This window comes from Pleurodeles waltl, chromosome 12, assembly GCF_031143425.1.
Source record: "Pleurodeles waltl isolate 20211129_DDA chromosome 12, aPleWal1.hap1.20221129, whole genome shotgun sequence".
Classification (NCBI taxonomy): domain Eukaryota; kingdom Metazoa; phylum Chordata; class Amphibia; order Caudata; family Salamandridae; genus Pleurodeles; species Pleurodeles waltl.
The window spans coordinates 502,758,286-502,781,286 of NC_090451.1; the positions used below are offsets into that span (position 1 = coordinate 502,758,286).

The 23,001-nt window shown below is 43.7% G+C and overlaps 1 protein-coding gene across 4 annotated transcripts in view; it reads right to left on the bottom strand.

Annotated features, from left to right (window-relative positions):
- Positions 1–23,001, bottom strand: part of PRMT7 (protein arginine methyltransferase 7) — a 424,549-nt gene that overhangs the window by 273,311 nt on the left and 128,237 nt on the right. For all 4 annotated transcript variants that reach the window (XM_069217242.1, XM_069217243.1, XM_069217244.1 and 1 more), the window contains 2 exons: positions 18,499–18,679; positions 3,098–3,225 (listed from right to left, as the gene is read on the bottom strand). In XM_069217242.1, the coding sequence (XP_069073343.1) occupies positions 3,098–3,225; positions 18,499–18,679 (309 nt within the window). The remainder of the gene's footprint in view (positions 1–3,097; positions 3,226–18,498; positions 18,680–23,001) is intronic.

Genomic DNA, 23,001 nt, shown 5'->3' on the forward strand with positions numbered 1-23,001 from the left:
GCCTGGTTTTGCCTGACCCTCGCGCAGAGCGAGGGTCACACTGTTGGAAGTTTTAATAAATTAAACATTTTTTGATGAAGAAATTGAAGCTGGGGCGGAGCCCTGTCGCCCTAATCAAGAAACCGTCACTGTGTAATATTTTGGAGTTTTTGGTAGGTAGACTATGAACTAGCTAATATTTCACATGATGGAAGAGATATATTTTTGCCATGAAGCCCTCTTCAGAAGGAGTGCTCTGAAAACCGTGTACAGCACTCCAACACCCTAAGGGACATCATTTTGGCTTAAAGAAGCCACAAATCAATTAATAAATAAGCTGTAACTTGAAGGGGGCAGTGGTGTACCGCTAATTAATATTCATTTTGGAGGCACCAGTATCCTGATTTTAGGGAGCTAAATGGCTTCTTATTCCCCTAACTGGGTATCCTTTCTTCGGAAACAGAAAATATGGAATTTAACATTGTCAGTAGTTAGGTATCTAGCAGGGGTGCGGGTGAAAAAGTTTGAATTACAAAATGTTGTCACAATGAAGAAATCTATATGAAGAAAAACCATAATGAAGGAACTTCTATGAAGTTATAACAAATACTATTTTTAGTCAACTATAATGAAAAATAAAAATAGCATTAAAAATGTAACCTGCAAAAATGCATTGTAGCTTAAAAAATAAAGTAATAAGGGCGTTAAAAATGTTATGTGTTGTGACAGGAATGTCCTGTGTGCTAACATAGATGTGCCAAGCCCAGTCCTGAGTAACTGGCTACATGATATCGGGTATGCTGACATTGTTATTTTGGCCTACTGCGCACGACAGTCGTGGGTGCTTGCTGTTGCCTAGGCAACCTGGTAAATTGTGGGACTCAGAAACTGGATCTGTAGTTTAGGGTAGCACGCCAAGAGTACACTCAAAATGGCGCAATACTTCTGTGTATTTCCTGGGACATAAACAGCGAGTGATGGTGGCAGCGCACTATATGTTTTGATTTGATAGTCACAAACAACCTTCTTCCTGTTACGGAAGACTGTGGTGCCTCCTGGCCCTAATCATGCTAAATTTAACCTGAATGTAATTCCCTGTCGCTGCTTTGATATCCGGAAGGAATGTGTACAGGTGATGTGAGTATGATGTGCTTGAATCGTACTCCGTGTCAAATGGGAGTGCGTTCTTGGCCAGGCCAGTGTGACTCAATATGGATGTGCCACGGAACAACACAGCGCAAATGGATGTTGTGGCTCAGCCTCCCCAGACAAGGAACCCGATTACTGGCATTTCTGGGTTGGATTGCACAGCCCCAGACAGTGAAGTGCGCGAGGACGTCGACAAGGCTGTTTTCGAAATGCAACAGCGAGCCTTCGGCAGAGGGACTGAAAAATGTCTCTCTTAAAGCAGTGGCATCAGGGCTGATAGTGGGTAATGGGAGGTGCGTCAGCTGATGTTTTTTAAAGTGCAAAGAGAATCTTTCAGGCAGGGCCTACAAGTTTGTCTTTCTAAATGACTACTGTACATAAGGTTGTTGGAAGCCGGGTGCAGAGCTTCACACCTGATTGTGCTGTTCTTGTGGATCTCTAATTGGAACTATCTCGTTACTACTTGCTGAGAAGAACGTCAAAAACAACAGAGTTGGAAAACAAAAGTGGATTAAATTGCTCCAAACCAATCCCAGAGCTTGGACACCACATGTCTGGAAAATGACTATTAAACTGGAACCCAAGCTTTCTCAAAGGACTCCAGGTCTTTCATTAAAGGGTGGTGGGGGAGGTACTGTGCAGAGTATTAGAAGACACCCGAGATCCAGGGCTGGGGTCCTATACAGCCAGGCTGCCAGGCAGGGCAGGATATGACCTGAAGCCAGTATGTTTGCTGAGAGGACGCTGTGGGTATGCTTGTGATCTTGGAGCTGCTGGACTGCTGTGAGAGAGGAAGGAGTGCAGGGCTCTTGCAGGGAGAACCTGCCAAACAGAAGCCCAGCTGCTGAGTCCAGGAGCACGGGGAAAGACTCCAGTATCGGACTGTTCTGGAACGTTTAACTGGCGCGGACCTGAGCTTGCAGTGGGTAGCCCAACCTCTTCCACCTAACTTCAAGTCACCCGTTCACTAGGCAAGAGTTGCGATGATCCAGCTGAGTGTTCTGCAGCAACAGGCGGCAGTGACCGAGTGCCCGCACCTACGAGTGACCAACAGCTACGAGCAGCTGTGACCTGCACACCAACAGCCTCAAGCATCGCTCCGATTCTCGCAGAGCGTGTCACCGCCAAGCGCCTAAGTGTCTGCTGCTGCCAACCGGCATGTTCTCCACTCGACATTCCTGCACAACAGCAGCGTCTCCGGCAGATCAGAGGTGGCGCTGGCAGCTGCCAACCACTACACTAGTGTGCAAACAAATTACAACGGAGGCAGGCCCAACCCTGCACCTAAATCAAGGACCTGGACATTCACACACTGCATTCAAACCTCAACACCCAGGCAAAATCATGGACCATTTAAATCTCAAGAGTGCCTCGTGCATTGAACTAAAGAGGATTACAGCAAAGCCACAAGTGTGAAGCCTCAGTTGTGGGACATTCGTTGGTACTGATCTATGGGTCACAGCGCAGGGAAGCTGCTTCCACATTCGATAGTGAGCCTGCACTTACAGTAAATCTGATTAGCTTCTGAGAAGAGATCTCTGGAGCACTGTTCACTTCGCTGCAACTCAGGATCAAGTGCTGAAGTGATGTACCCGGCGCTCAGTTTGCAAGATTACAGTGGCTCAGGCCCGAGAACTGCATAGGTGGGAAGCACTAAACCATCACAGTTGGAACCCAGTGAACGGGTTCTGACAGAGAAAGAGAAAGTATTGGGGCCAACTTTTAAGTTAGCAGCAGTTAAGAGTTTGAGTCAACGACAGGGTTAGGATAACAAGAATGTTAAGGATTAGGATTAGGATTGAAATACAGTTTTTTCACAGACAACTTTGTTATGAAGGTCTTGTTAATGAAGTTCATCTATTGCTAATTAAACTTTTGTTCTTTAAGAATTTGTCAATGTAGAGCCATAAATCTCCTGGATTCCATTCTTTCAGCTGCGTTTACCAACTACTTGCTGATTGGTAGTTACCTGTTCTTCTGGATGCTGAACCATAGGCAGTAGTCATCATGGTGGGCTGTCAGGCTCAGGCACTCCCCTTGCTCTACGGACTCCTCATCTGGGAGGAAGTACACGCACTGCATCCAGTGATCTCTCCACTGTAAGGGGGTAAAACCAACAATCTCCAATCAGAAACAAATATATCTGATTTACCTGCATCCTTCCAACTGTGTAAATGTAAAAAAAAAAAGACCCCAGCCAACAAGTAAGATACATTTGCCAAAACCAAGAAATGTAGACTTATGCATTGCACATGATAGAGTTGTATGTCCACAGTGTTACAATATATAACAGAAGTTTGACATCATGGAAGCACACTGTAGCATGACATGGTTGAATGTCCATACAATTCGTCCTGAAACAGCAGCATACGCACATAGCAAAGTACAAGACAATTCCTGGCCACATAATGCACTGTAAAAGCTGCTTCATTATACAGTTGACGAGAAGACAAAATACTTGATACACAATGGAACAACAAACAGCAGCCCTCCCATCAGTGTGCTCTAAATGACTGCAGCGTTGCTGCACACTGGGGCATGAGGTAGCACCCACATTACACTGTCAACCATCATATAGCAACCTGGTCACACAGGTAGCAACCTGGACACACCATGTACCATTATAAAGCAGCATGGTCAGATCTCACCACCAGACAGCACACTAGACAAAGTAAACCTTTGGACAGCAGCTAAGTTACACCATGAACCATCATAAAGTAGGGTGAGTAGACACTACCAGTGGAAGTTTCTATTGGTGGGCTGGAGGGTGCCCCCTTCTAATGTCACACCGTTATGGATGGCTATTGCAAAAAGCAATTAGTATCCAATTTGTCCGTTATCATAAATGCATGCTGTGCAGATCTGCCTCGCAGAAACAGACGTCAAGGAACCAGGCAGATTTCCTTAGGCACATGTGCTGTTGCACCTGTGCCAGGTAAATCATGATTTTAGAGAACATCAAAGTTTATTTGACATGCTGCCAGCCCAGAGCTGCAACACTTAAGAGGCCCTAGGGACGACCAAGTAATGACACTATGCAGCATCAGATTTGAAGCACCCGGGCGTGTATACTATCATCCCTGTACTCCTCGGGCTGCATGTCAGTCATTAGAGTTGCTTCTCACAACTCCTCTCTTTCACAAGTGTCACACGGTGACGAGTTTGGAATGGGAGGGGTTATATCCTTCTGCAAGAGGCCTTGCAGGCCCTGAGATACCTGCGATACCAGAGCAGGACACAAACTGCTTCCTTGTGTAAAACAAGCATTAGCAAACGCATTAGGTTTTGTTTATGTGATTAAAAATAAGTTGCTTTTTGTTGTAAGTTGTAACCTTGCTGAGTAGTTGTACAATATGAGTTACAGAAAGTCTGTTAAATTATTATGGCTTGTTCATGTTTAAAAAGGCAATATATGGTGCTGTTACTAGTGGTATAGTGGGGGTAAGAGCAAAATTTTGAAAAATGAAATGAAAGAGGGAAATAATATAATTAATTGATGCCATAGCAATATTTTGTGTTTAGAGGAGTTCTGACAATTTTTGGGCCTGGTGCCACTGCACCTGCTGCACAATTCAAATCATACCCCTAGTGCCTGCAAGGTAACTGCATTGGTGACGGCCTGTTTAGTAATAAAATATAGCAACATTTGGTGATTATAGGAGCTATGACAACTTTTGGGCACGGTGCCACTGCACCATTCACATCATGACCTTATCACTGGTAAGGTAAATGCACTTGTGGCTGCCTGTTTAGTAGTAACATATTGCAATATTTGGTGTTTAGAGGGGTTCCTAGAGCTTTGGACCCTGGTGTCACTGTACCTGCAGCACCACTGAAATCATGACCCCAGTGCCTGATAGATAACTCCACTTTATGTCTGCCCGTTTAGTAGTAAAATATAGCAATATTAGGTGTTTAGTGGAATGCTGAGAGATATTGGTCCTTGTGTCACTGCACCTGCTGCACCATTCAAATCATGACACTAGTGCCTGAAATATATCTGCTCTAGTGACTGCCTGTTTAGTTTTAAAATGTACCAATAATATGTGTTTAGATGGGGGCCTGGAGCTTTTGGTCCCAGTGTCACTGCACCTTCTGCACTATTGAAATCATGACCCGAGTGCTTGCTAGGTATCTGCACTTGTGACTGCCTGTTTGGTAGTAAAATATAGCAATATTAGGTGTTTAGAGGAGTTCTGACAACCTTTGGGTCCGGTGCCACTGCACCTCCTTCACCTTTCAAACAATGACCCTGTTGCGTGCAGGATAACTGTACTTGTGCCTGCCTGTTTAGTTGTAAAATATAGCAATAATCGTTTTTAGTAGGGTGCTTAAAGCTTTTGGTCCCAGTGCCACTGACCTTGCTCCGCTATTGAAATCTTGGCCCTAGTGCCAGCTTGATGACTGCACTTATCACTGCCTGTTTAGTACTAAAATATAGCAACATTTGGTATTTAGTGGTGTTATGACAACTTTTGGCCCTGGTGCCACTGCACCTGCTGCGTCATTCAAATCAAGTTCCTTTTAACTGCAAGGTAACGGCAACTGTGACTGCCTGTTTAGTAGTAAAATATAGCAATAAGTAGGGTTTAGTGGAGTTCTGACAACTGTTGGGCCTGGTGCCACTGCACCTGTTGCACTAATCAAATCATGACCCTAGTGCCTGCAATAGAACTGCATTTGTGACTGCCTGTGTAGTAGTAAAATACAGCAATAATCGGTGTTTAGTTGGAGGGCCTAGAGCTTTTGGGTCAGTGCCACTGCATTTGCTGCACTATTGCAAAGTGAAAGAACAGTCTGCAATCACAAAACTCAAGGAATACTTTTAGAACAGGCACATGGAGACTCTGCAGCAGTTGTCTGGTGCTGTAATGTTATGCAGAACCTGTCCCAACAGACAAAGCAGGTTAAAACATCCCTTCAGAGCACCACAGAGCGTGCTCCTGTAAAGCACTGCAAATCACTTTGTTCGGCTTTACCTTACATACACACGAAGAGAGGCTCTTGTATATTAACTTTATTTTTAACGTGCAATGTTTATTACAGCACTTAGAATTTGATCACAATGGCCAAATTGATTAAGTTGTCAAAATCATCGGATACTGCCTACAAAGTGCAAAGAAAGGTAATGTGGCATCAATGGAAAATACCACAAACGTTCCAAGGCTAAAGCATCTGCTTTACACAACAAAGTAGTAATAAGCCGACATTCCTGCATACTATTAGAAGCTGTCTACCTTTTAAGCGGACAGAGATCTCATAGTTTAACAGTCCCTGAAGCCTGACAGTGAATGGGGCTTAAACAGTGTGAGTTGCCCAAGATCACCATATGTTAGGGTGACACCGACACTTGAATGTACTTTTGTCTTTTGAAAACTACCATGCTGCAGTTCACCCTTCTGTTACTACCTCTTTCCCTACTTTAGTGTCTCCATTCTCATTCATTTTCTATTTTATCTCCTTTTGTGTAGGGGGTACAGCAGCAGGCAAAAAATTGGGCATTTGGCAGTGGCAGCATTTTCAGTTCTGAATGTCTGACAAGAAACAGCTGATTGATTCAGCACGTTCTGTGTCTAGAAATCAAGTTGCCTAATTAAATTAGGGAACTTTATTTCTAGACATAGAATGTAAATCCATATTTTAGAAGTGTAGTCATTTATCAATAGACGCATGTTTTACAATTTGTCTAATCAGATATAGGTGCTGGGTAAATGAGTACTTTTTAAAAACATCAGATTTGTTTCTTCCCCACCCCGCAGGATTTAGAATGCTGCCCGCTGGCACGACCACTGCCCTGTGCGCTGTGCTGAGAGACCACGGATTGGATGTCCACGTAGGTATTGTGAGAAATGTGAAATGCCTGCAGCCTGGACTCCAGAGTTCTCGAAGATGACCCATTACAAATACTTGGGTGACTCAGTCCAAAGTATGCACTAAACAAGAGTAAGGTGCTACACGAAAAAACACAGAAACACAGCATCTTGAAAATGTCTAACACTCTTAAGGAATGTAGATTGAGTAAAACATGAATTAAAAACAGTAACAAAATCACAGCCATTGATTGCCTTAATGCTTTTTTTCCATTATTTGTTCAGAAATCGATTAGTATTTTTGCCTGTGAAGTTAAGCACGTGAATATAGGGCCCAACGGGGATTCATTATAATGTCCCTTTTTAATTACTCTTGAGCCTGAGACGCAGAGGGACCAAATCCACTTAAAGCCTGCAAAAGAGCAACTCAAGTGCTGGACACAGAGTCATATGGAGACCACAGTTTTTCCAATTCATAACACCGGTATTGTGTGCACTTTGTATCATGAGATACTTCAGGAAACAATGGAAACATGTTTATGTATATTATGTTTGGTTTCGAAAAAAAAGGCAGATAATTTGTGCTTTAGATCCAACAATGTGCATTAGACTATTAGACTACCCACCCATAACTGAACCTGCCACCAAATTTCCAGCCTTTCAAATACCTTCCAAGACTTTCCATAGTACTACTACCTACCCAAGCCAGAGAGAACCAGTCTTAAAGGTCATCTTCACATACTGCTGTGAACAGGCCCAACATCGAAAGTGTCCTTTTTAACCAATCCGACTTTTTCAGATACAGAAGTAAAAGTTACGAGATAATAGTTGCACACCCTTACTTAAGATAAAGTGCAACTACATAACTATGAATCTTGAATATCAGCCACCCATAGTTTATGAAGTTTCCTGGTATTCTTACATGTACACCCCGACATAATTAACCCAGCACATTACTAGCAATGCTGAGAGGTCCTGGATGTGCCTCACTCAAGGTAAATTATCTCAGTTGTAAACTTCAGAAAATGTCTCCCTAGAACTATAGCAATCCTTCTACAAAAGGCTGGTGTTACCATAAAAAAGGAATGGCAGCATCACTTGGGAAAGGTTGAAAAGATAAGCATTCTGTGGCAGTAAAAAGGCAGGTTAGATCTACAAATTTAAATTCAGATCCTAGTCAAACATGCACGTTTGGTGTATTTGTCCATGTGCAGATGCCACTCCTGTATTCTGTGCCCCTGCAATTTATATAGATATTTATGCAGTTATTTGTGACACCTAGCCGATGAACTGCGGTTAGAGGAATGGGACTGTTCCATGCAAATCAGCATCCACAGTCATGACTGAGCTGACATTCAAAAACACAACCCATGTCTTTCACGCACTGAGTCTTGAACATAGAACAGGATGTGTTGTTAGACCAGAGCTGCCAACTTTGGAACTGGGGAACGAGGTTCAAGTCTCTGCGTTGATTTAATGGCCTGTAATTCTGGGCAAATCACTTCCTCTCACCATGCATAAAAATTAATTTGTGCAATATAACTGGTTAGGCACAGTCCTCTCAGAATGTCACCTTGCATTGTTTGAATAATACTGATTTAAGGCATTTGTGCAACCCTTTGTCTTTCATGACAAATATGGAGCTGCACCTGTGGGGAGACGGTAGTAATAGAATGTACATAAAGCATCAGCCTGCAATTCACTCAAAATAAATCCTTTATGAACATCAATAAGAACTGTATTTCTGGCACATTTAACACAGAAATAGTGCTGAAAATTGCACCAAATTACACCACTTTCTAAAAATGTTCTTAGGGGGATACGGTGCCCCCTCATAAATGCCAGGCTCTCTGGTTTCACCCACATGCAAAATCCATTATTTGCTCTTAACCCACCGCTTTCACATTCCACCAGCCACAACTGCAGTAAACATCACATACTATCTTGATCACAGCACAAATCAACATTCCGCAGCTTGGACACACAGTGAACTATCAGACAGCATCCTGGAGACTCAGTGAACCATTAGACAGCACACTAGAACATAGTAAAACACTAGGCAGCAGGCCGGACACTCTACCAACCATAAAATAATAGACTGCCAACACTGAGGACCAAATGACCATCAGGAACCACAAGGCAGTAAATAACCTGGTGGCACGGGGAGCCATAAACATACAGAGGAAGAGCTCATTATCATGCAGTTGAGAAAAGGTACTTTCAAGGCCTACTTCGTGTTACACCTTATAAAAAAAATGGTACGTTCCCACCCATTGCGGAATACAGCAACAGACTGCTGAGTTTTACCGTAGGTGCATACAAACCGTAAAAAAATGTCCCACGCAAACAGACACTGGTTATGCACAGGACCAGCTGCACAGCTCATGTTCACAGTGTGCACAGGTGCAGGTGAAACATCCAGCCCCAACTGCTTCAGGCATCCCATTTCTTCTTCAGGGTACCAAAGTGGTGTAACTTTGAAGGTACTCTTTTGATGATGTATATGTGTATGTATGTACATGGTATTTCTATAGCACGAACATAGGCAAAAATAGCAGAGTACTCATAATCTGAGACCAGTGACTGGCACCTGGACTAAAACTCCTTGGATCAACTTAGACTTGCCTATAATTTGTCAAAAATATTTTGGTAATTCCCTCTTGGATCAGACCCAGACCAGTGACCTTAAGGTCGTACACTGAGATGTTAAACCTCAGTTGCTGACCAAATGTTGCCACGTCTGACTACGGCTGTGGCATTAAGGTTGTTTCAGAACGTTTCTATGTTTTCCTCAATTCAGTGTAAAATTAGCTAGACACCTCGTGATTTTACCAGTGAGAACAGGACAAGAAGTACGCAGCTGCGGAAACAAAAAGCAGCAAAGATCAGTTTTATGATTAAGCAGTTCTGTTAGTGAGGAGTTGCAGGAAAAGGGACTACAATTAAAGAAAGCAAATCGAGGAGCTAAGGAGGTATTGGCTGTTTTTTTTCAGCTGAGCATTGCATGCAGGCCTGAATTCTGTTAAGAAGTTAAAATACATCACTTTGAAAATATATCACCCGATTTCAGTGGGAAGGAAAAATAATTATGACCAGGAAAAACAATGTGTTGCATTTTCGTCACATTGCAAACTATAAGCAACCCTTCAAGGTGTTTCTGCTTTAACTGTATTATTTTAATTAGGCAAAATTGCAACTCAAATCTCAATTTTCCAGGAGGAGAAAACATTATATCAGTACCACGGGCTGCCTTGGAATTTTGAAAAACACCTTGGAACTCGGTTGTTGAGAATTATTAATACCTTCGAAATAATCATAATTGCACAAAATATCATGCACGGAAGTAACGCATATGTGTTTTCAACTAGCCTGCAACCTGGACTTCAGCTCCCACTAAGCCCCTGGGTCCCTGGAGGTGGCCCATGACATTCTCTGCACCTGGGGCGGTTTCAGAGCTATAAAGCGCACTCAGGACTCCCACTGCACGGGACGCGCCTGGAACGCGGAGGGGTCCTGCCAGGGAGAAGACCGGGCCTGTCTGCACCTGTCCGCGCCCGGACATGGCTGGGCCATCCCTTTTTACCTCCCTGTGTAGCATATTTGGTACATTTTTCTTCATTTGTGGAATCTAAGTATGGGCAAAAGACCATTGCCAGGTCATGGCTCTTTGAAGGCTACAGCAGTGGCTGCCCCCATAATAACCAACACACTGCATATTACTATTTGACCATGGTAATGGGAGCTCTGGATACTGAAATAGGGCTGGTGGACGAAAGGATAAATGCTGTCAGGAGACCGTCCCTGATTTTACTCAAGGCTCTTTTGGGATGTGATTAACCACCCGTTCTTCTCTGAGTCACCTGACTCTAACCTAGTTTTTTGGACCCCAGGGATAGTTTGGGCTGATTATTTCGCTCTCATCTTTACCCTCAGAGGAAGGTAAATGCCATAGAGGATATGGAAATGAATACACCTTTGGAGAGGTTCCAAGCTAAGGCCTTAAATGAATCCATCTCTGCTAAGGACGTTGAGCTTGCTATTTATTAACCAGGGTTTGTCTGGGAAAGCACCGGGTCACGATGGGGTTCGTCTTGATTCGTACAACAACCTGACCTTTGGGCATCAATTCTCACTAATTTCTTTAGGGCTGCTAACAATGGCCCCCTTTCTGCCTCTTGGAAGGAGGCCATTGTTGTCTCGAATTATAAAAAGGGGGGTAGGAATTATCCAGTAAATTAGAGGCCAATCTCCCGGATTAAAGCAACAGCTAGGATCCTTGGCAGGGTGCTCCTAGCCCGTTTGGAGGTGTGGGCCAGGGAAAATAATATACTCGTCAGGAACTAATACAGTTTTAGACAAGGCCATGGAACTATTAAGCAGTGCCTTAATTTTGCGCTAATGATCCGTAAATATACAAAATCCATGAAAGGCTCATTGCATCTGGCTTTCATGGATTTGTCTAGTGCTTTTGATACGGTTAATCGAGAAAAACTCTGGTCTATTATGGGGGAGATGGGCGTGGAGGAAACATTGGTGCTACTTCTACGGAGACTGCAATGCCAACACTTCAGTGAAAATCCGTTATGGGCCCGGTGTTAATTGCACAGATCCCATTGTCTCGACTGAAGGAGTCCGCCAGGGGTGTACTTTACATCCATTTTTTGTTGCTCTTCTATACTAATGGCCTGGAGGCATCTTTGTTGAAGAAGAATTTATGTTTTATTCATGTATTAGGTTTTTCGTATTGTGTTGTTGATGCTTATGCTTGTGTTTTGTATGCTTTCACGATTATTATTTTTAAAAAATCGAATAAAGCTTTTATGACTGACTGGCCTATGTCCACTTTTCCATATGGTGGCCAATACTGGGTTCCTTCTGTTTCTAAGTATTCCCAGTTTTGGTAGTTTATGTCTAGAAGCACTTGGATAGGCTCACGGTTGTACAAAACGATGAAGTAAGGCAGCCCGAATCTGCGGCGGGCTATTCTGCTTCAAAGAAGAATAATTAGCAAAATGGCGTAAAAAGGCCCTCACAGTCCCTCTGTCTGGTGAAAGCATTTAATGAACGAACCAATCACCTTTCTCGTTCCTACGTGGTCACACATTTAGAACCTTCAACTAGCCAAGGCAGCTGTCATTTACATGTGCCACGATAAGCCGCTAGATGGCAATATTGAGCTGCATTTGAGCTTGGGATTCAAAACCAGGTAATAAATCCCAACCGCCACTCATTTCTGGCTATCAATAGCACTTCTCATGTTGCCTCGGCTGAGCTGCGTGCAAGTCTATGTGGATAATCACTACTTTATTTTATCTTCAGTTCTCATTAGTCGCCACCAATCGCTTCTGTTTTCTAGACTTGAAAACAGACGTCTCACATCTTCCGTTCAATCTGTTCGAAACAAATGTCCACAGATTTCTCAGTGGATGCAACAGACTTCAGCGCTTAAACTCATCGCTATCTGGCAGTGTGGACTGGACTACTCTTTTAGTACAGTGACAAGGCTAATTTGCAAATCGGCGGTACCCTTCAGTCACGTCACACGTGGGCGGTGCTAAAACATCACCTATGCCAACGAGAGAATGCCCATAGGTCCAAAGAGATCTATAAGCATCTCCAGGTGCTGGTGCTCCTCTTTGAAGCACACAGACCAGCAGGTGTTGGCCTGCGCTACCCCCTTGTGGAAATGGCCTAAACTGTTTGGAATATAGTGAACCCTCGTGTTCAATGGCACACAAGGAGGTAACAAACAGTGGAACTGAATATTAACGTCAGAGATTCTCAGAGTTATGAATGATTCAAGGATTTCCACCCATCACGTATTTTAGGCTTAGAACAAGACAATTCAGCAGATTCTGTGAGATGGAGAATCATAAGTAACAACTGGGCTCAGTCCTGAAAGTGGTCCAGTGGCCATCTATGGACAGCACCAAAAGAGGGGGATGAAACGCCTGAGTACATCTCAGCCAGTGGTGATCACTCAGGCCACATTTCAGTTCATCCTGTTTTTTAGTTCGTCTGTGCTATCTCATATAGGGAGTTCACAAGTGCTTTCAGAAACAAGCAGCTTCCCACCAGGCTCCATCCTGTAACTATCAAGTTTCAATGTTTACAATGAGTCTCTATGAGTCCTTTTGTAAGTACTGGATGTTAACCAATCACCAAAAAATAGAGGACACTCAACTATACACAAGAATCAACCTCACTTGGCTGTGTACCAGACTTTACATTCTTTCAAGCCTGGATGGGCTGGGCCTTTACCAAGAGAGCGTCTGACTAAGGTTGAGTTTGTTGTTACAACTTAGCCAAGCAAACACACCTGATGTCCCCTGATGAAATGAACAGAGAAAACTACATTTCTCAACTCACTACCAGTGCCAAGTAAATTGGCCTGCCATACTAAGAACAATGTAGACTTCAAAAAAGAGATCATTTGCATAATCAATATCCACTGACACAAAATATATTTTCTGTACAGTGAATCACTTGTTTCCTGGAGATGATTCTGGAACTGATGTTCAAGCATCAGTCCTATTTTGCCCAAATTCAGACAAAATGCTGCTCTCTGGCATCCACACCACTGAACTATCCTCTCGCAGAGGCATCCTTCATCCTGCAGTACAGGCAACAAAAGTCTCCAAACCTATGACAAAACAACATCTCCGTTGGGATATTGCGATTAGCTCTCATTGCCAACTTGCATGCTAGTCAAGACTTGGTGCATCATCCATAAGTCAATAATTTTCTGGGGAGCTACATTTATACCACGAGTCCACATAAATACATACACATATAAATACTAACCTATGTATATGGAATTGTTTGACTAATTAAGGTCAATGTTCATCAACTCACCAAGTGGTAGGTGTGTCCTGCTCTATGAATGGTGTAGAGCCTTACCGCACTGCTAACTGTGTCAGAAAGGCATTGAAAATAGTACTTTCTGGAGGTAAAGTAGTGGGTCATTTAGGATTTGAGAAATCATATGAACCAAGGTAAACTAGTGGTTTGCTACCCTGCGAAATTCACAGTCCCCCCATCTCATGAAGTGATGGGAAAACCACAAGGTTTATGAGGATGGAGCCTCAGCCAGCTCTGCAACTGAAAACTTTTACCAGTAGTGCATCCAACACAGGGTCCTCCTGTTCACACACTATTGTACTTTTCATCCTTTTTGGGTGCAGCATCTGATGATGATTTTGTCCTGAAAAAAATCCCTAATGTCTGGAGAAACAACTTGCTTACCATCATTTCAATTTTGTTCTATAGACATGACTCCACATTTTGGAGGTTTCTTTCTGCAGGACAAAAACATGCAAAGCAGGCTACCATTTCATGGTGGCAAGCCTCATTCATTTTTACTTAAGTTGCTCCCGACACATTGGTGGGAGCACTTTAGGCAGAAACCATACCTACCAAGCCAGCGTTGATCTCAGAACGCAGTGTACATTTCTCTACTGAAGGGTTGAGGTAGGGTGCCCACCGCACTATCCAATTGCGCTCTAATCATAAAATTACCCACTTAGTTATTCCTACAAAGTGCTGAGGTGGGAGGGGAGGATTAAGCATTCCTTATCGAAACACAAAATGGAATGCTGTGTTAATCCCTTTATATTATAGAAGAGGTTTCAGAGATCCAAAATGAGCCACTTGATACTGTAATACTACCCCCTTGCTAGTGGCCAATAATGGTCTAAGATTTGCATTGTGAATTTGCCGGGGTTATTATCTGATGTACCAGCGAGATAAATTATTTTGAATGAAGTAGTATACATTCCCCTATCAGCACATCTTTACCTCCTCGACAGCGAACTAGGGTCCGAATATGTTAAATATGGTCTGTTCAGGGGGCACTAGTAAGCCCAAGGCAAGATGGCCCCACTCTGGTGCAGCTCTGCTGGAGGAGCTCTTAAATCCATCTAAAATCATGGAAATAGGCACTCATCCACCTTGTGACTGGTCAGCCCAGCAGACGGGAAGCTCCTACAACTGTGTTCACTCCCCAAATTGATGAACGGGAGAGCCGTGTGCCGTGGAGAGTCGGGTGCGCTGCTGCTAGACGAGGCCTAAGTTGCCAGTCACAAAGCCTCCCCCGGATAGCAACAAACCGCCAGAGGTGCCCTATCTGATCAGTGCAGTGGATGGGCCATACGTTGCCGACTGACATTCTTAGTGCCCCTGCCGCGGAGTACAGCATCAGGTGAAGATGGGCACTGAGGCATAAGAGCAGCTGCTTGCAAATCCCATGGGGTACCTTGTGCCAACTGCTGTCGCGCCCTGAGCATTTTGTTGCTGGGGGCTAAAAAGAAGAGTGCACTGACTGAGACTGGGGACCTGGTACACGGACGATCTTGGAGAGTATGCAGCAGCTGAGAGGAGGTGAGAGAGCGTGCTGAGAGGGCCAGTGGAGGGTACGGCCAGTGTAGCACTGGGCTCAGTCGACGGGTGCAGTCTCCTGCCGGCACCTGGTACCACCTGCATAGACTGTGTAACCAAGCCATCTGCACCCTAATGTCCTGCTGGGCCGCGCGCTGCTTCTTGCCACAGTTCTAAGAGGCAGGAGCAGTCTACCTCAGGATAGAACATCTGGCACTTAATTTCGTGCCATGAGGCGCTGTCTGTGAGACCCTTGCCTGGTAGTGCACTATGCACCCCACAAGAATGCGACAGTCTGGTCAGCACTGGACAGCTGCTTAGTGTGAAGGAGCTGGGATCCCGCAGCCCAATGGGACATAGGGCACTTAGAATCTGACGGGCCCCTGCACCTGGTGAAGGCGCGCTTCACCCAGAGCATGAAAATATGTGGGATCCTTACATACCTAGCAGATTCTGTTGATCCTTGACCCATTTCCACTGCAGTTGCCAAAGGAGGGTGGGGTGTGTGCCTGTGGGGAGGACCAGGTGACATGAGGGGTGCAATTGTGGAGTTGCCCACTTATCCATACGCCTGGTTCTATCCTCTGTGACACTTGCATGCCAGACTCCCTCTGCGCCTCCCGGGACGCTGTCTGGGCTCTCTTGCCAAGATGGGGAAAGCAGATAAGCATCAACTGCGCCTCACCTTCGAAACCCAGTGACTCTCGAGGTCCCAGCCAGGCCCCACATAAGGTCTGATCTAAATCCGACACAGCAGGGTGCAACCGCGCTGGAGACAACTATGTTGGCCATGTAGCAAAGTCTGCAGTCCATAGACGGGAAGAAAGGCACTCTCGATATTCACATGGACCACATGGCGGCCAAGCTGGACAAACGGAAAACATTTATAACGGAGGAACAACAATGTATTTTCTCTATGGAAGACAAGTTGCAAGCAGTCACCTCGATATGGAAAAGGTCCTAGCGATGATTCAAGCGAAGAACGAAGACCTGGAAGCCAGGTCCTGCAGGAAAAATTTGAGTATCACAGGAGGGTCAGAATCCACCAATACTGGAAATATTGACAGCTCTCCAGGGGGTAAGTTAGCAGAACTAGCGGACTTACCAAGAATGGAGGCACTGACTCCCCTCCTAACTTTCACATACTCTCGGCTGTGGGCCAGTATACGGAACCTGTACCCCCAATTCCCTGCTGAACCTCGACTCTCAATGCACTCCAAACACTGATCAGTAGCTCTACCCGACGCAAGCCAGGCATGCTCCTGAATAGCACATCCGTAGCGGGACAAACACAGCGCGATTTGCACTGCTCTGAAAAAGTGGAATACGGAGCTGGATGCTCCCTTGATCTAGATGAGTGGAAGTTTTGCTGCACACTAACAAGTCTGCTCACCTCCAATTGTAATCTGAGAATTATTCATTTCAGATTCAGGCAACAAATGTATTATACTCCTCTGGGACTATGTACGTGAGGATGCTAGATGTGTGCGATATGGGGCAGAGGAAGCGGGCTTTATGAATCCGGCTTGGCGATGTGAGTGGAATGGGAGCTACTGGGAGCAAGTGGTGGCTGTCTCAGAAATGGTAATGGAGCAGGTCGAATGTATACCACACCAGTGCCTACTTGGTTTAGTTAAGCCACTGAACCCTGCCACCCAAAAGCTAGTGGTGGTGGCACTTTTATTAGCGAAACGCAGGGTTGCAATATAGTGGGGTAAGAAATCTTTGCCCACTGTTAAACACTGTTAATCTTTGCTCAGTATACATGGCATACTGTGAGGAACAACTAGAACTCTAGGCAGAGGAACTGCTGAAGCCCTTGTAGCCTAAAGACTTTTGGAGCCTATTTACATTGTATTTGTTGTTCAGATAGGATAAATCTGAACACCAATGAAGTATTCCTGATTGTCAGTTATGATGCTTAAGTGTGTCTAGGTTATAATGCTCATTTGGTGCCAACTGACATGGTATGCCAATGATCAATGCTGTAATATGCTGTCACTGTACTTTTGTGCTTGTGGTGTAAGTTAGTAAAACTTAATAAAAAAACAAGTTAAAAAAAATATGGTCTGTTCATATTTCACTTGGAAATTAATAATTTTGTTGGCCATCTTGAACAAAAAACTGAAGAAATTCAAGCACTGGCCAAAGCAGTGGCACAGGCAATCCATATTTCTGATTTCCAAGTGCACTAGTTGTTATTTCTCTCTGTTAGCATTACTTTAATATTTACTATTAAGAAACCACTATAATAACTATTTATGCTTAATGGCCTCTCTAATTAAAGAGGATACACAACACCAAAATATCAGTCACCAAAGGTTCTTTCTCCTGAGAGCATTAATGCCTCAGTAATTAGCACCAATTCATTAGTCGCATTTCTCCTCCAAAATTCCTCCATTTAAGGTTAAGTGAGGCTGGCCTGTGTGTCTAGTCTCACACAGCCTTAGGGAACTCACTCTCCTCTGAGATACTGCTGATATTCTAGGCAAGAAATTAAATAGCTTTCTCCACGCAGACTCCTGAATCCAAGCCCGGTTTCTATTCACAAAAAAGAACTGCTATTCAAAACTTCCTCTCATATTTTGGTCCCTCTTTCTCAGCCACTTAAGGGTCTTCTTTACCTATTTCTTCTATGTGAATCAAATACACAATTACATCCCAAGAGAGACATGTTAGACATTAACCCGAAGAACCTCAAAGACTGACTGTTCTTTTAATCTTTCCTCCAAATATAGATCAGTGTCTTAGAAACACTTTAGAGTATGACCTGTGTAAGGTTGCAGCATCCTTTGGATAGGTGTCCTCTCGCGGATGAAAAAGATTCAAATAACAAAGCAGACCTGAAGGCTGCTTTCACTTTGACAATGATGAGAGAGTAAAACAAAGTCACCGGTGCCTTTTGGTGTGGTCTGCACAGTTTCAAATCAGAGAAGCTGGCTCCAGACGTTTTAAGTCTGAAACTGCCAAAAGCTGAATTGCCAGTACTACAATGTTTATTTTAAATGTCTATAGTAACTTGCAGAAAATGTGTAATTACCAGACTATAGTCATGGAAATTATGATCTCAGTGTATGTTACCAAACATCATTTGATAAATATTTTATTCATAATTTAAATCAAATTTGTTGTCATTTAATAAAACAAAATGCTGGCATTTAAGAAAACAAACATGCATCCATACCGGAACATCTTGAGGTGATTGCTGTATCCAGTGTGGTTCCATGGTGCATTTAATTGTCCCATCTGGATCCATGTCAATATCCCACCAGGAGAGGATCACCTGCGCCTTGCCCGATGTCACAGGTTCAAAGTGCACTGTATGGGATGCAGGGCTGCTGCTCACTGCTTTACTGAAATCTATCCTGAAAAGCATTTAGAGCCAGGTTAACTTCTCTTCTAGAAAGGTTAGTTTGAAATCAACCATAAGGTTCTAAAAGCACATAGTTAATGGCATCAAGTAGCTTTCATAATCCAATTACCCTTAACATAGCAAAACGCATCATTAAGAATATTATTTATTAGTCGTAAATGGATGGCATGTGGCTCTAAAAATTATGGACAGGAATAACAATAGTTCATCACCAAAGGTAACCTCTGCCTATTCATAAATTTAGAATGATGGAATCAATAAACATTTTAAACTAATGTTTTCAAGACATTTCTTTATATTTCAGAAAGAAAACAAGGATAAAAACGTTTCAATCAGTCACTCCAAAGAGGTTTATTTTTTAATTTTATGCAGAAAGCGGAACTTGCACTATGACCGCCTATTCTATGCCACTTAACCTTTAGCATCAGTTTGTGCCACCAACTCAGGTTTGAATTACGAGCTAAATTATCCATTGACTGTGCGAGACCAGAGCCGGCTTCTAGGGCTGCTGGTTGTCAGCTGGACATTTCAAGCCACATGACATATGATTTTGTATATGGGCATAATTTATCTGTCCCTCCCGACAGTACTATAACTGGCTCAGATGGAAAAAATACAGGATTGCCTTCAAATATACTGCTCTGTTGGCATACATTGGCCTAATTATTAACAGTTTGACTCTCCTAGTGGCAAAGAGCGCCACTTGATGTTCCATGATACCTCTCGGCTTCACCTTTAGATACAGTCAAAAAGTCACAGTGTTAAGCTCAGAAGGTACGCAATTATAGCAGCGGCAAGCTTGTTCTTGCTTGAAATCTTATCACTTCACTGGGCACAGATAATGAAGGAACACAATTACTTTAAAGTACTGGGAGGCCCAATGCGTTTATCTGGGAAGAGACAAATACAAACAAGCACTGGTAAATCCAACAGTGCAGAACATTTTATAAGTCAAAGTAGTTGTTCATTGATTGGTTAGTTTGTGTGTGGCAGCGTGAGAGGGTGAATGCAAGAATGAGTCAACATTTGGAATAATCAGTAATTGCACTGATGGATGAATGAATAAGTGCGTGACTGCAGGATATGTGAATACATGGATGAATGAATAATGAGTGAAGGATGGAAAAAAGGCTGAAAGGGTGAGTGAAAGTATAAATGCGCGCAGACAGGTTACAGCAATGCTACAGGCCGATGCTTTGGACAGCCATAGTGATAATGTAAAACAACAACAACAAACATCAATATAATGGTAATTATGCACGACACCAGGGCTGCACATAAAAGCATAGTATTCCCCTAGTTAAAGCTTTCACTAAAGCAATAGTTAAAATGCCCTACAGGGCCCGTTTAAGTGGGAAGACATATTCTAGCGTTTGCCTTAACGTGGTAAAATTGTGCCTTTGTCCCCTGACTAAAAGAGGTGTTGCGAAGATGACATTACCCTCTACTGAGGGTTTACAGGTAGCACCCACCGTGTTTAAGTACCTATGGCTTAGGGTGTACAGAGATCACCAGGATGTCCTTCAGGGTATCCTTGGGTGGGCGCTGATGGCTGCCAGGGCCTTTGTCGAGCTCTGGTGCTGACCCCCGTTATCAGTGATGGGCCAAGTCACCTCATTAAGATTGTGCTATTGCCTCGGATGTTTATATGTTTGCAAATATCTCCTTGAAACTGAGGCCTCATTTTTTTCCAACAACTTTTCTCCTTGATTATCGAGCTTATCTGGGAGGTGGGCAAGAGGAAGGCAGCCCTGGAGACCCTGCACCTTCCACTCAACGGTGGATGTAGGGGTTCATGATTGTGAGGCATACCATCTAGCAGCAAGGCTCCCTAGTGTGGCTGGATAGTTTAGCTCTGGATCCCCCTGTGAACTCTTATTTACAGACTGAGCTGTCTTACACAAATGCCTGAGAGTATGTTTTAGATAAGAAAAGTAGACGGGTTTGCTACGTCGATCCTCCTTCAGGCTGTGAGGTATAATTACCATCGATATTTGAGCAAGAAGGCCACCGGGGTCATTATGCCCCTGAAGCCCCACTATGGGTGCTGGAGAGGTATTCACAGTTGGCACACGGAGTGGGCAGATCCTCAAGGACACACACGGGGATAACCTTGTTGGATCATTTATACTAATATTGCACTCTCATGCCTTTCACGGAGCTGATACTTGTTTACCACTTGCCTAAGCGACACCAACCAGGGTCATCACACACACATGGGAGGACGGTGGTAGCAAGCTGGCAGTGAATGCCCTGAAGCAGGATTGGTGGGTTTTGGGCAATAAATGCCTTGAAGCAGGATTGGTGGGTTTTGGGCAGTGGTCGCAACTTTGTCACATTGGCGTACAGAGCTATCAGGATCGCTAAACCCTAATATCCTTGAGAGCTAATCTGGACGAGGATTTGGGTGAGTAATTGAAGGACACAGAATGGATTCAGGTCCTTCAGCAGGTGAGATGGGTTTTAACGAATGCCTGATTCAAGTTTATTCAGTTCAAATATTTTCAGCGGACTTATTTAACGTAAGCTCGACTGCAAGACATGTACCCAGGCAAGCCCTTCATCTGCCCCTGCTGCAGTCAGGATGATGCAGCTTTTGGTCATATGGTTTGGTCATGACCGACTTTGAGGGGGTGGTGAGACACTGTCACTGATTGTCTTATGGACTGAACTGATATGTGCAACTTGAAGACACCCAAGCTGGATTTCATGCCTTGGCGCATGTGGACATGCGGTTTGTGGACCTGGCTCTGGTCCTTGACAAGCAACAAACTGCCTTGAACTGGAGGCCATCAACTGCCCCAGATGTTAAGAAATGGAAATTAGACTTACATAAGTTTACCACGGCAGAGATGGATGCTAGTTCCTCACAGGCTGAAGAAGGGTCTGGGCTCCGACTGACACTGGACTGAGAGCCGATTCTCAACACTATTGACTACAAGTCTGACAACAGGCCACTATAGAAGGAGAGTGTCACAAAATTACACAACAATAATTGTTGACTGTGTGATAAGCAATGCACTGGCCTGCAGTGTGTGTCTCGGCCCGAACACACCTAATGTGATTGTATATTGAAGCCTACTGAAAAAAAACGTAGAGCGGGTCATCTCTTACTGATCCTAATGGCTGGAGGAGGATGTGGTGGAGGTATCTTAGAAGTAGTTATTGTAGTGGACTTTCCTCTAGTGTTGCCTGAACACTATAATGTATGGATGTTTACGAAAAATTATTAAAGAGCAACTGGGAAAAAGTGGGAAGTCATCACAAACTGTAAAATGTCTACTACACACTAACCATTGATTAATCCATCAAAAAGTGAGTGCACCCTCTAGTCACTGGTAGCCTGCATCTCAGTGTGTGTGAAGGAGAAGGTAGATTTATCTAATAAACCTGGTCACTTTCCATTAAAACAAAAGCAGTAACAGCAGAACATGTACTCTTTCAGCAGATAATAATAGCAAGTCTTAAATACACGCAATGCCACATTGGCGAGCTGAGAGACAAAACAGGCCTTTCAAACATGCACACGTATACACTGTTGGGGGTGTTTTCTGCGTGTTAGGATAGTTTGCGTGTGAGGATAGATCTGTGTGTAAAAGACGTTTGCGGCGCTGATGACCAGCAGGCGGGTTTGTTCTGAATGTGATGGAAGCTAGTGTGGCTGGTGCCCATGTTCAACCTGTTCTATGCGAGGCACACTTGCAAGCACTGTAAACTTGATAGAAGCTCAAACAATCTTAACCCCATCAACATAAGCAGCATAGCGATGAAAAGAGGACTGCCCCTCATAATGATATAATCGCTGAAAATGAAAGCCAGATGCCCTGTGTGAGCCTGACGTGACTGTCCATCTATATATTAATGAAGGAACAGTCTGAACTTAAGTGCTTACCTGCCAATGTGTTATCTTGTTAAAGAGGATGAAGTCAGCTGCTTAAGAGGGTGATCACATAAAAGACAATCAACAGTTCTTTGAGGGTGGTGTAAACATGAGACGGTGATGACCCCTTTGAAGTCAACGGAGGCATTTTATTTGTCATGAGGGAGTGAAATATAGTGCTAATCATCAGAAGAGGATAAGTTGACAGACACCAGAGTAATAATAGTCTATTGTCCATGCGAAGACATAGATTTTTTGAAAACAGAAATATACTGTACAGGTGGCCGAGTTTCATTGACAGAAAAAAAAATGTTAAGTACGTTCCCCGACTTTAAGAAAGTGTTGCGTGGTCATAAAGTACAAAATTAATATTAACGGTATGTAGCATTCTGCTAGAATGCAAACAAAATCTATGCAACCCAAATCTATGAAGC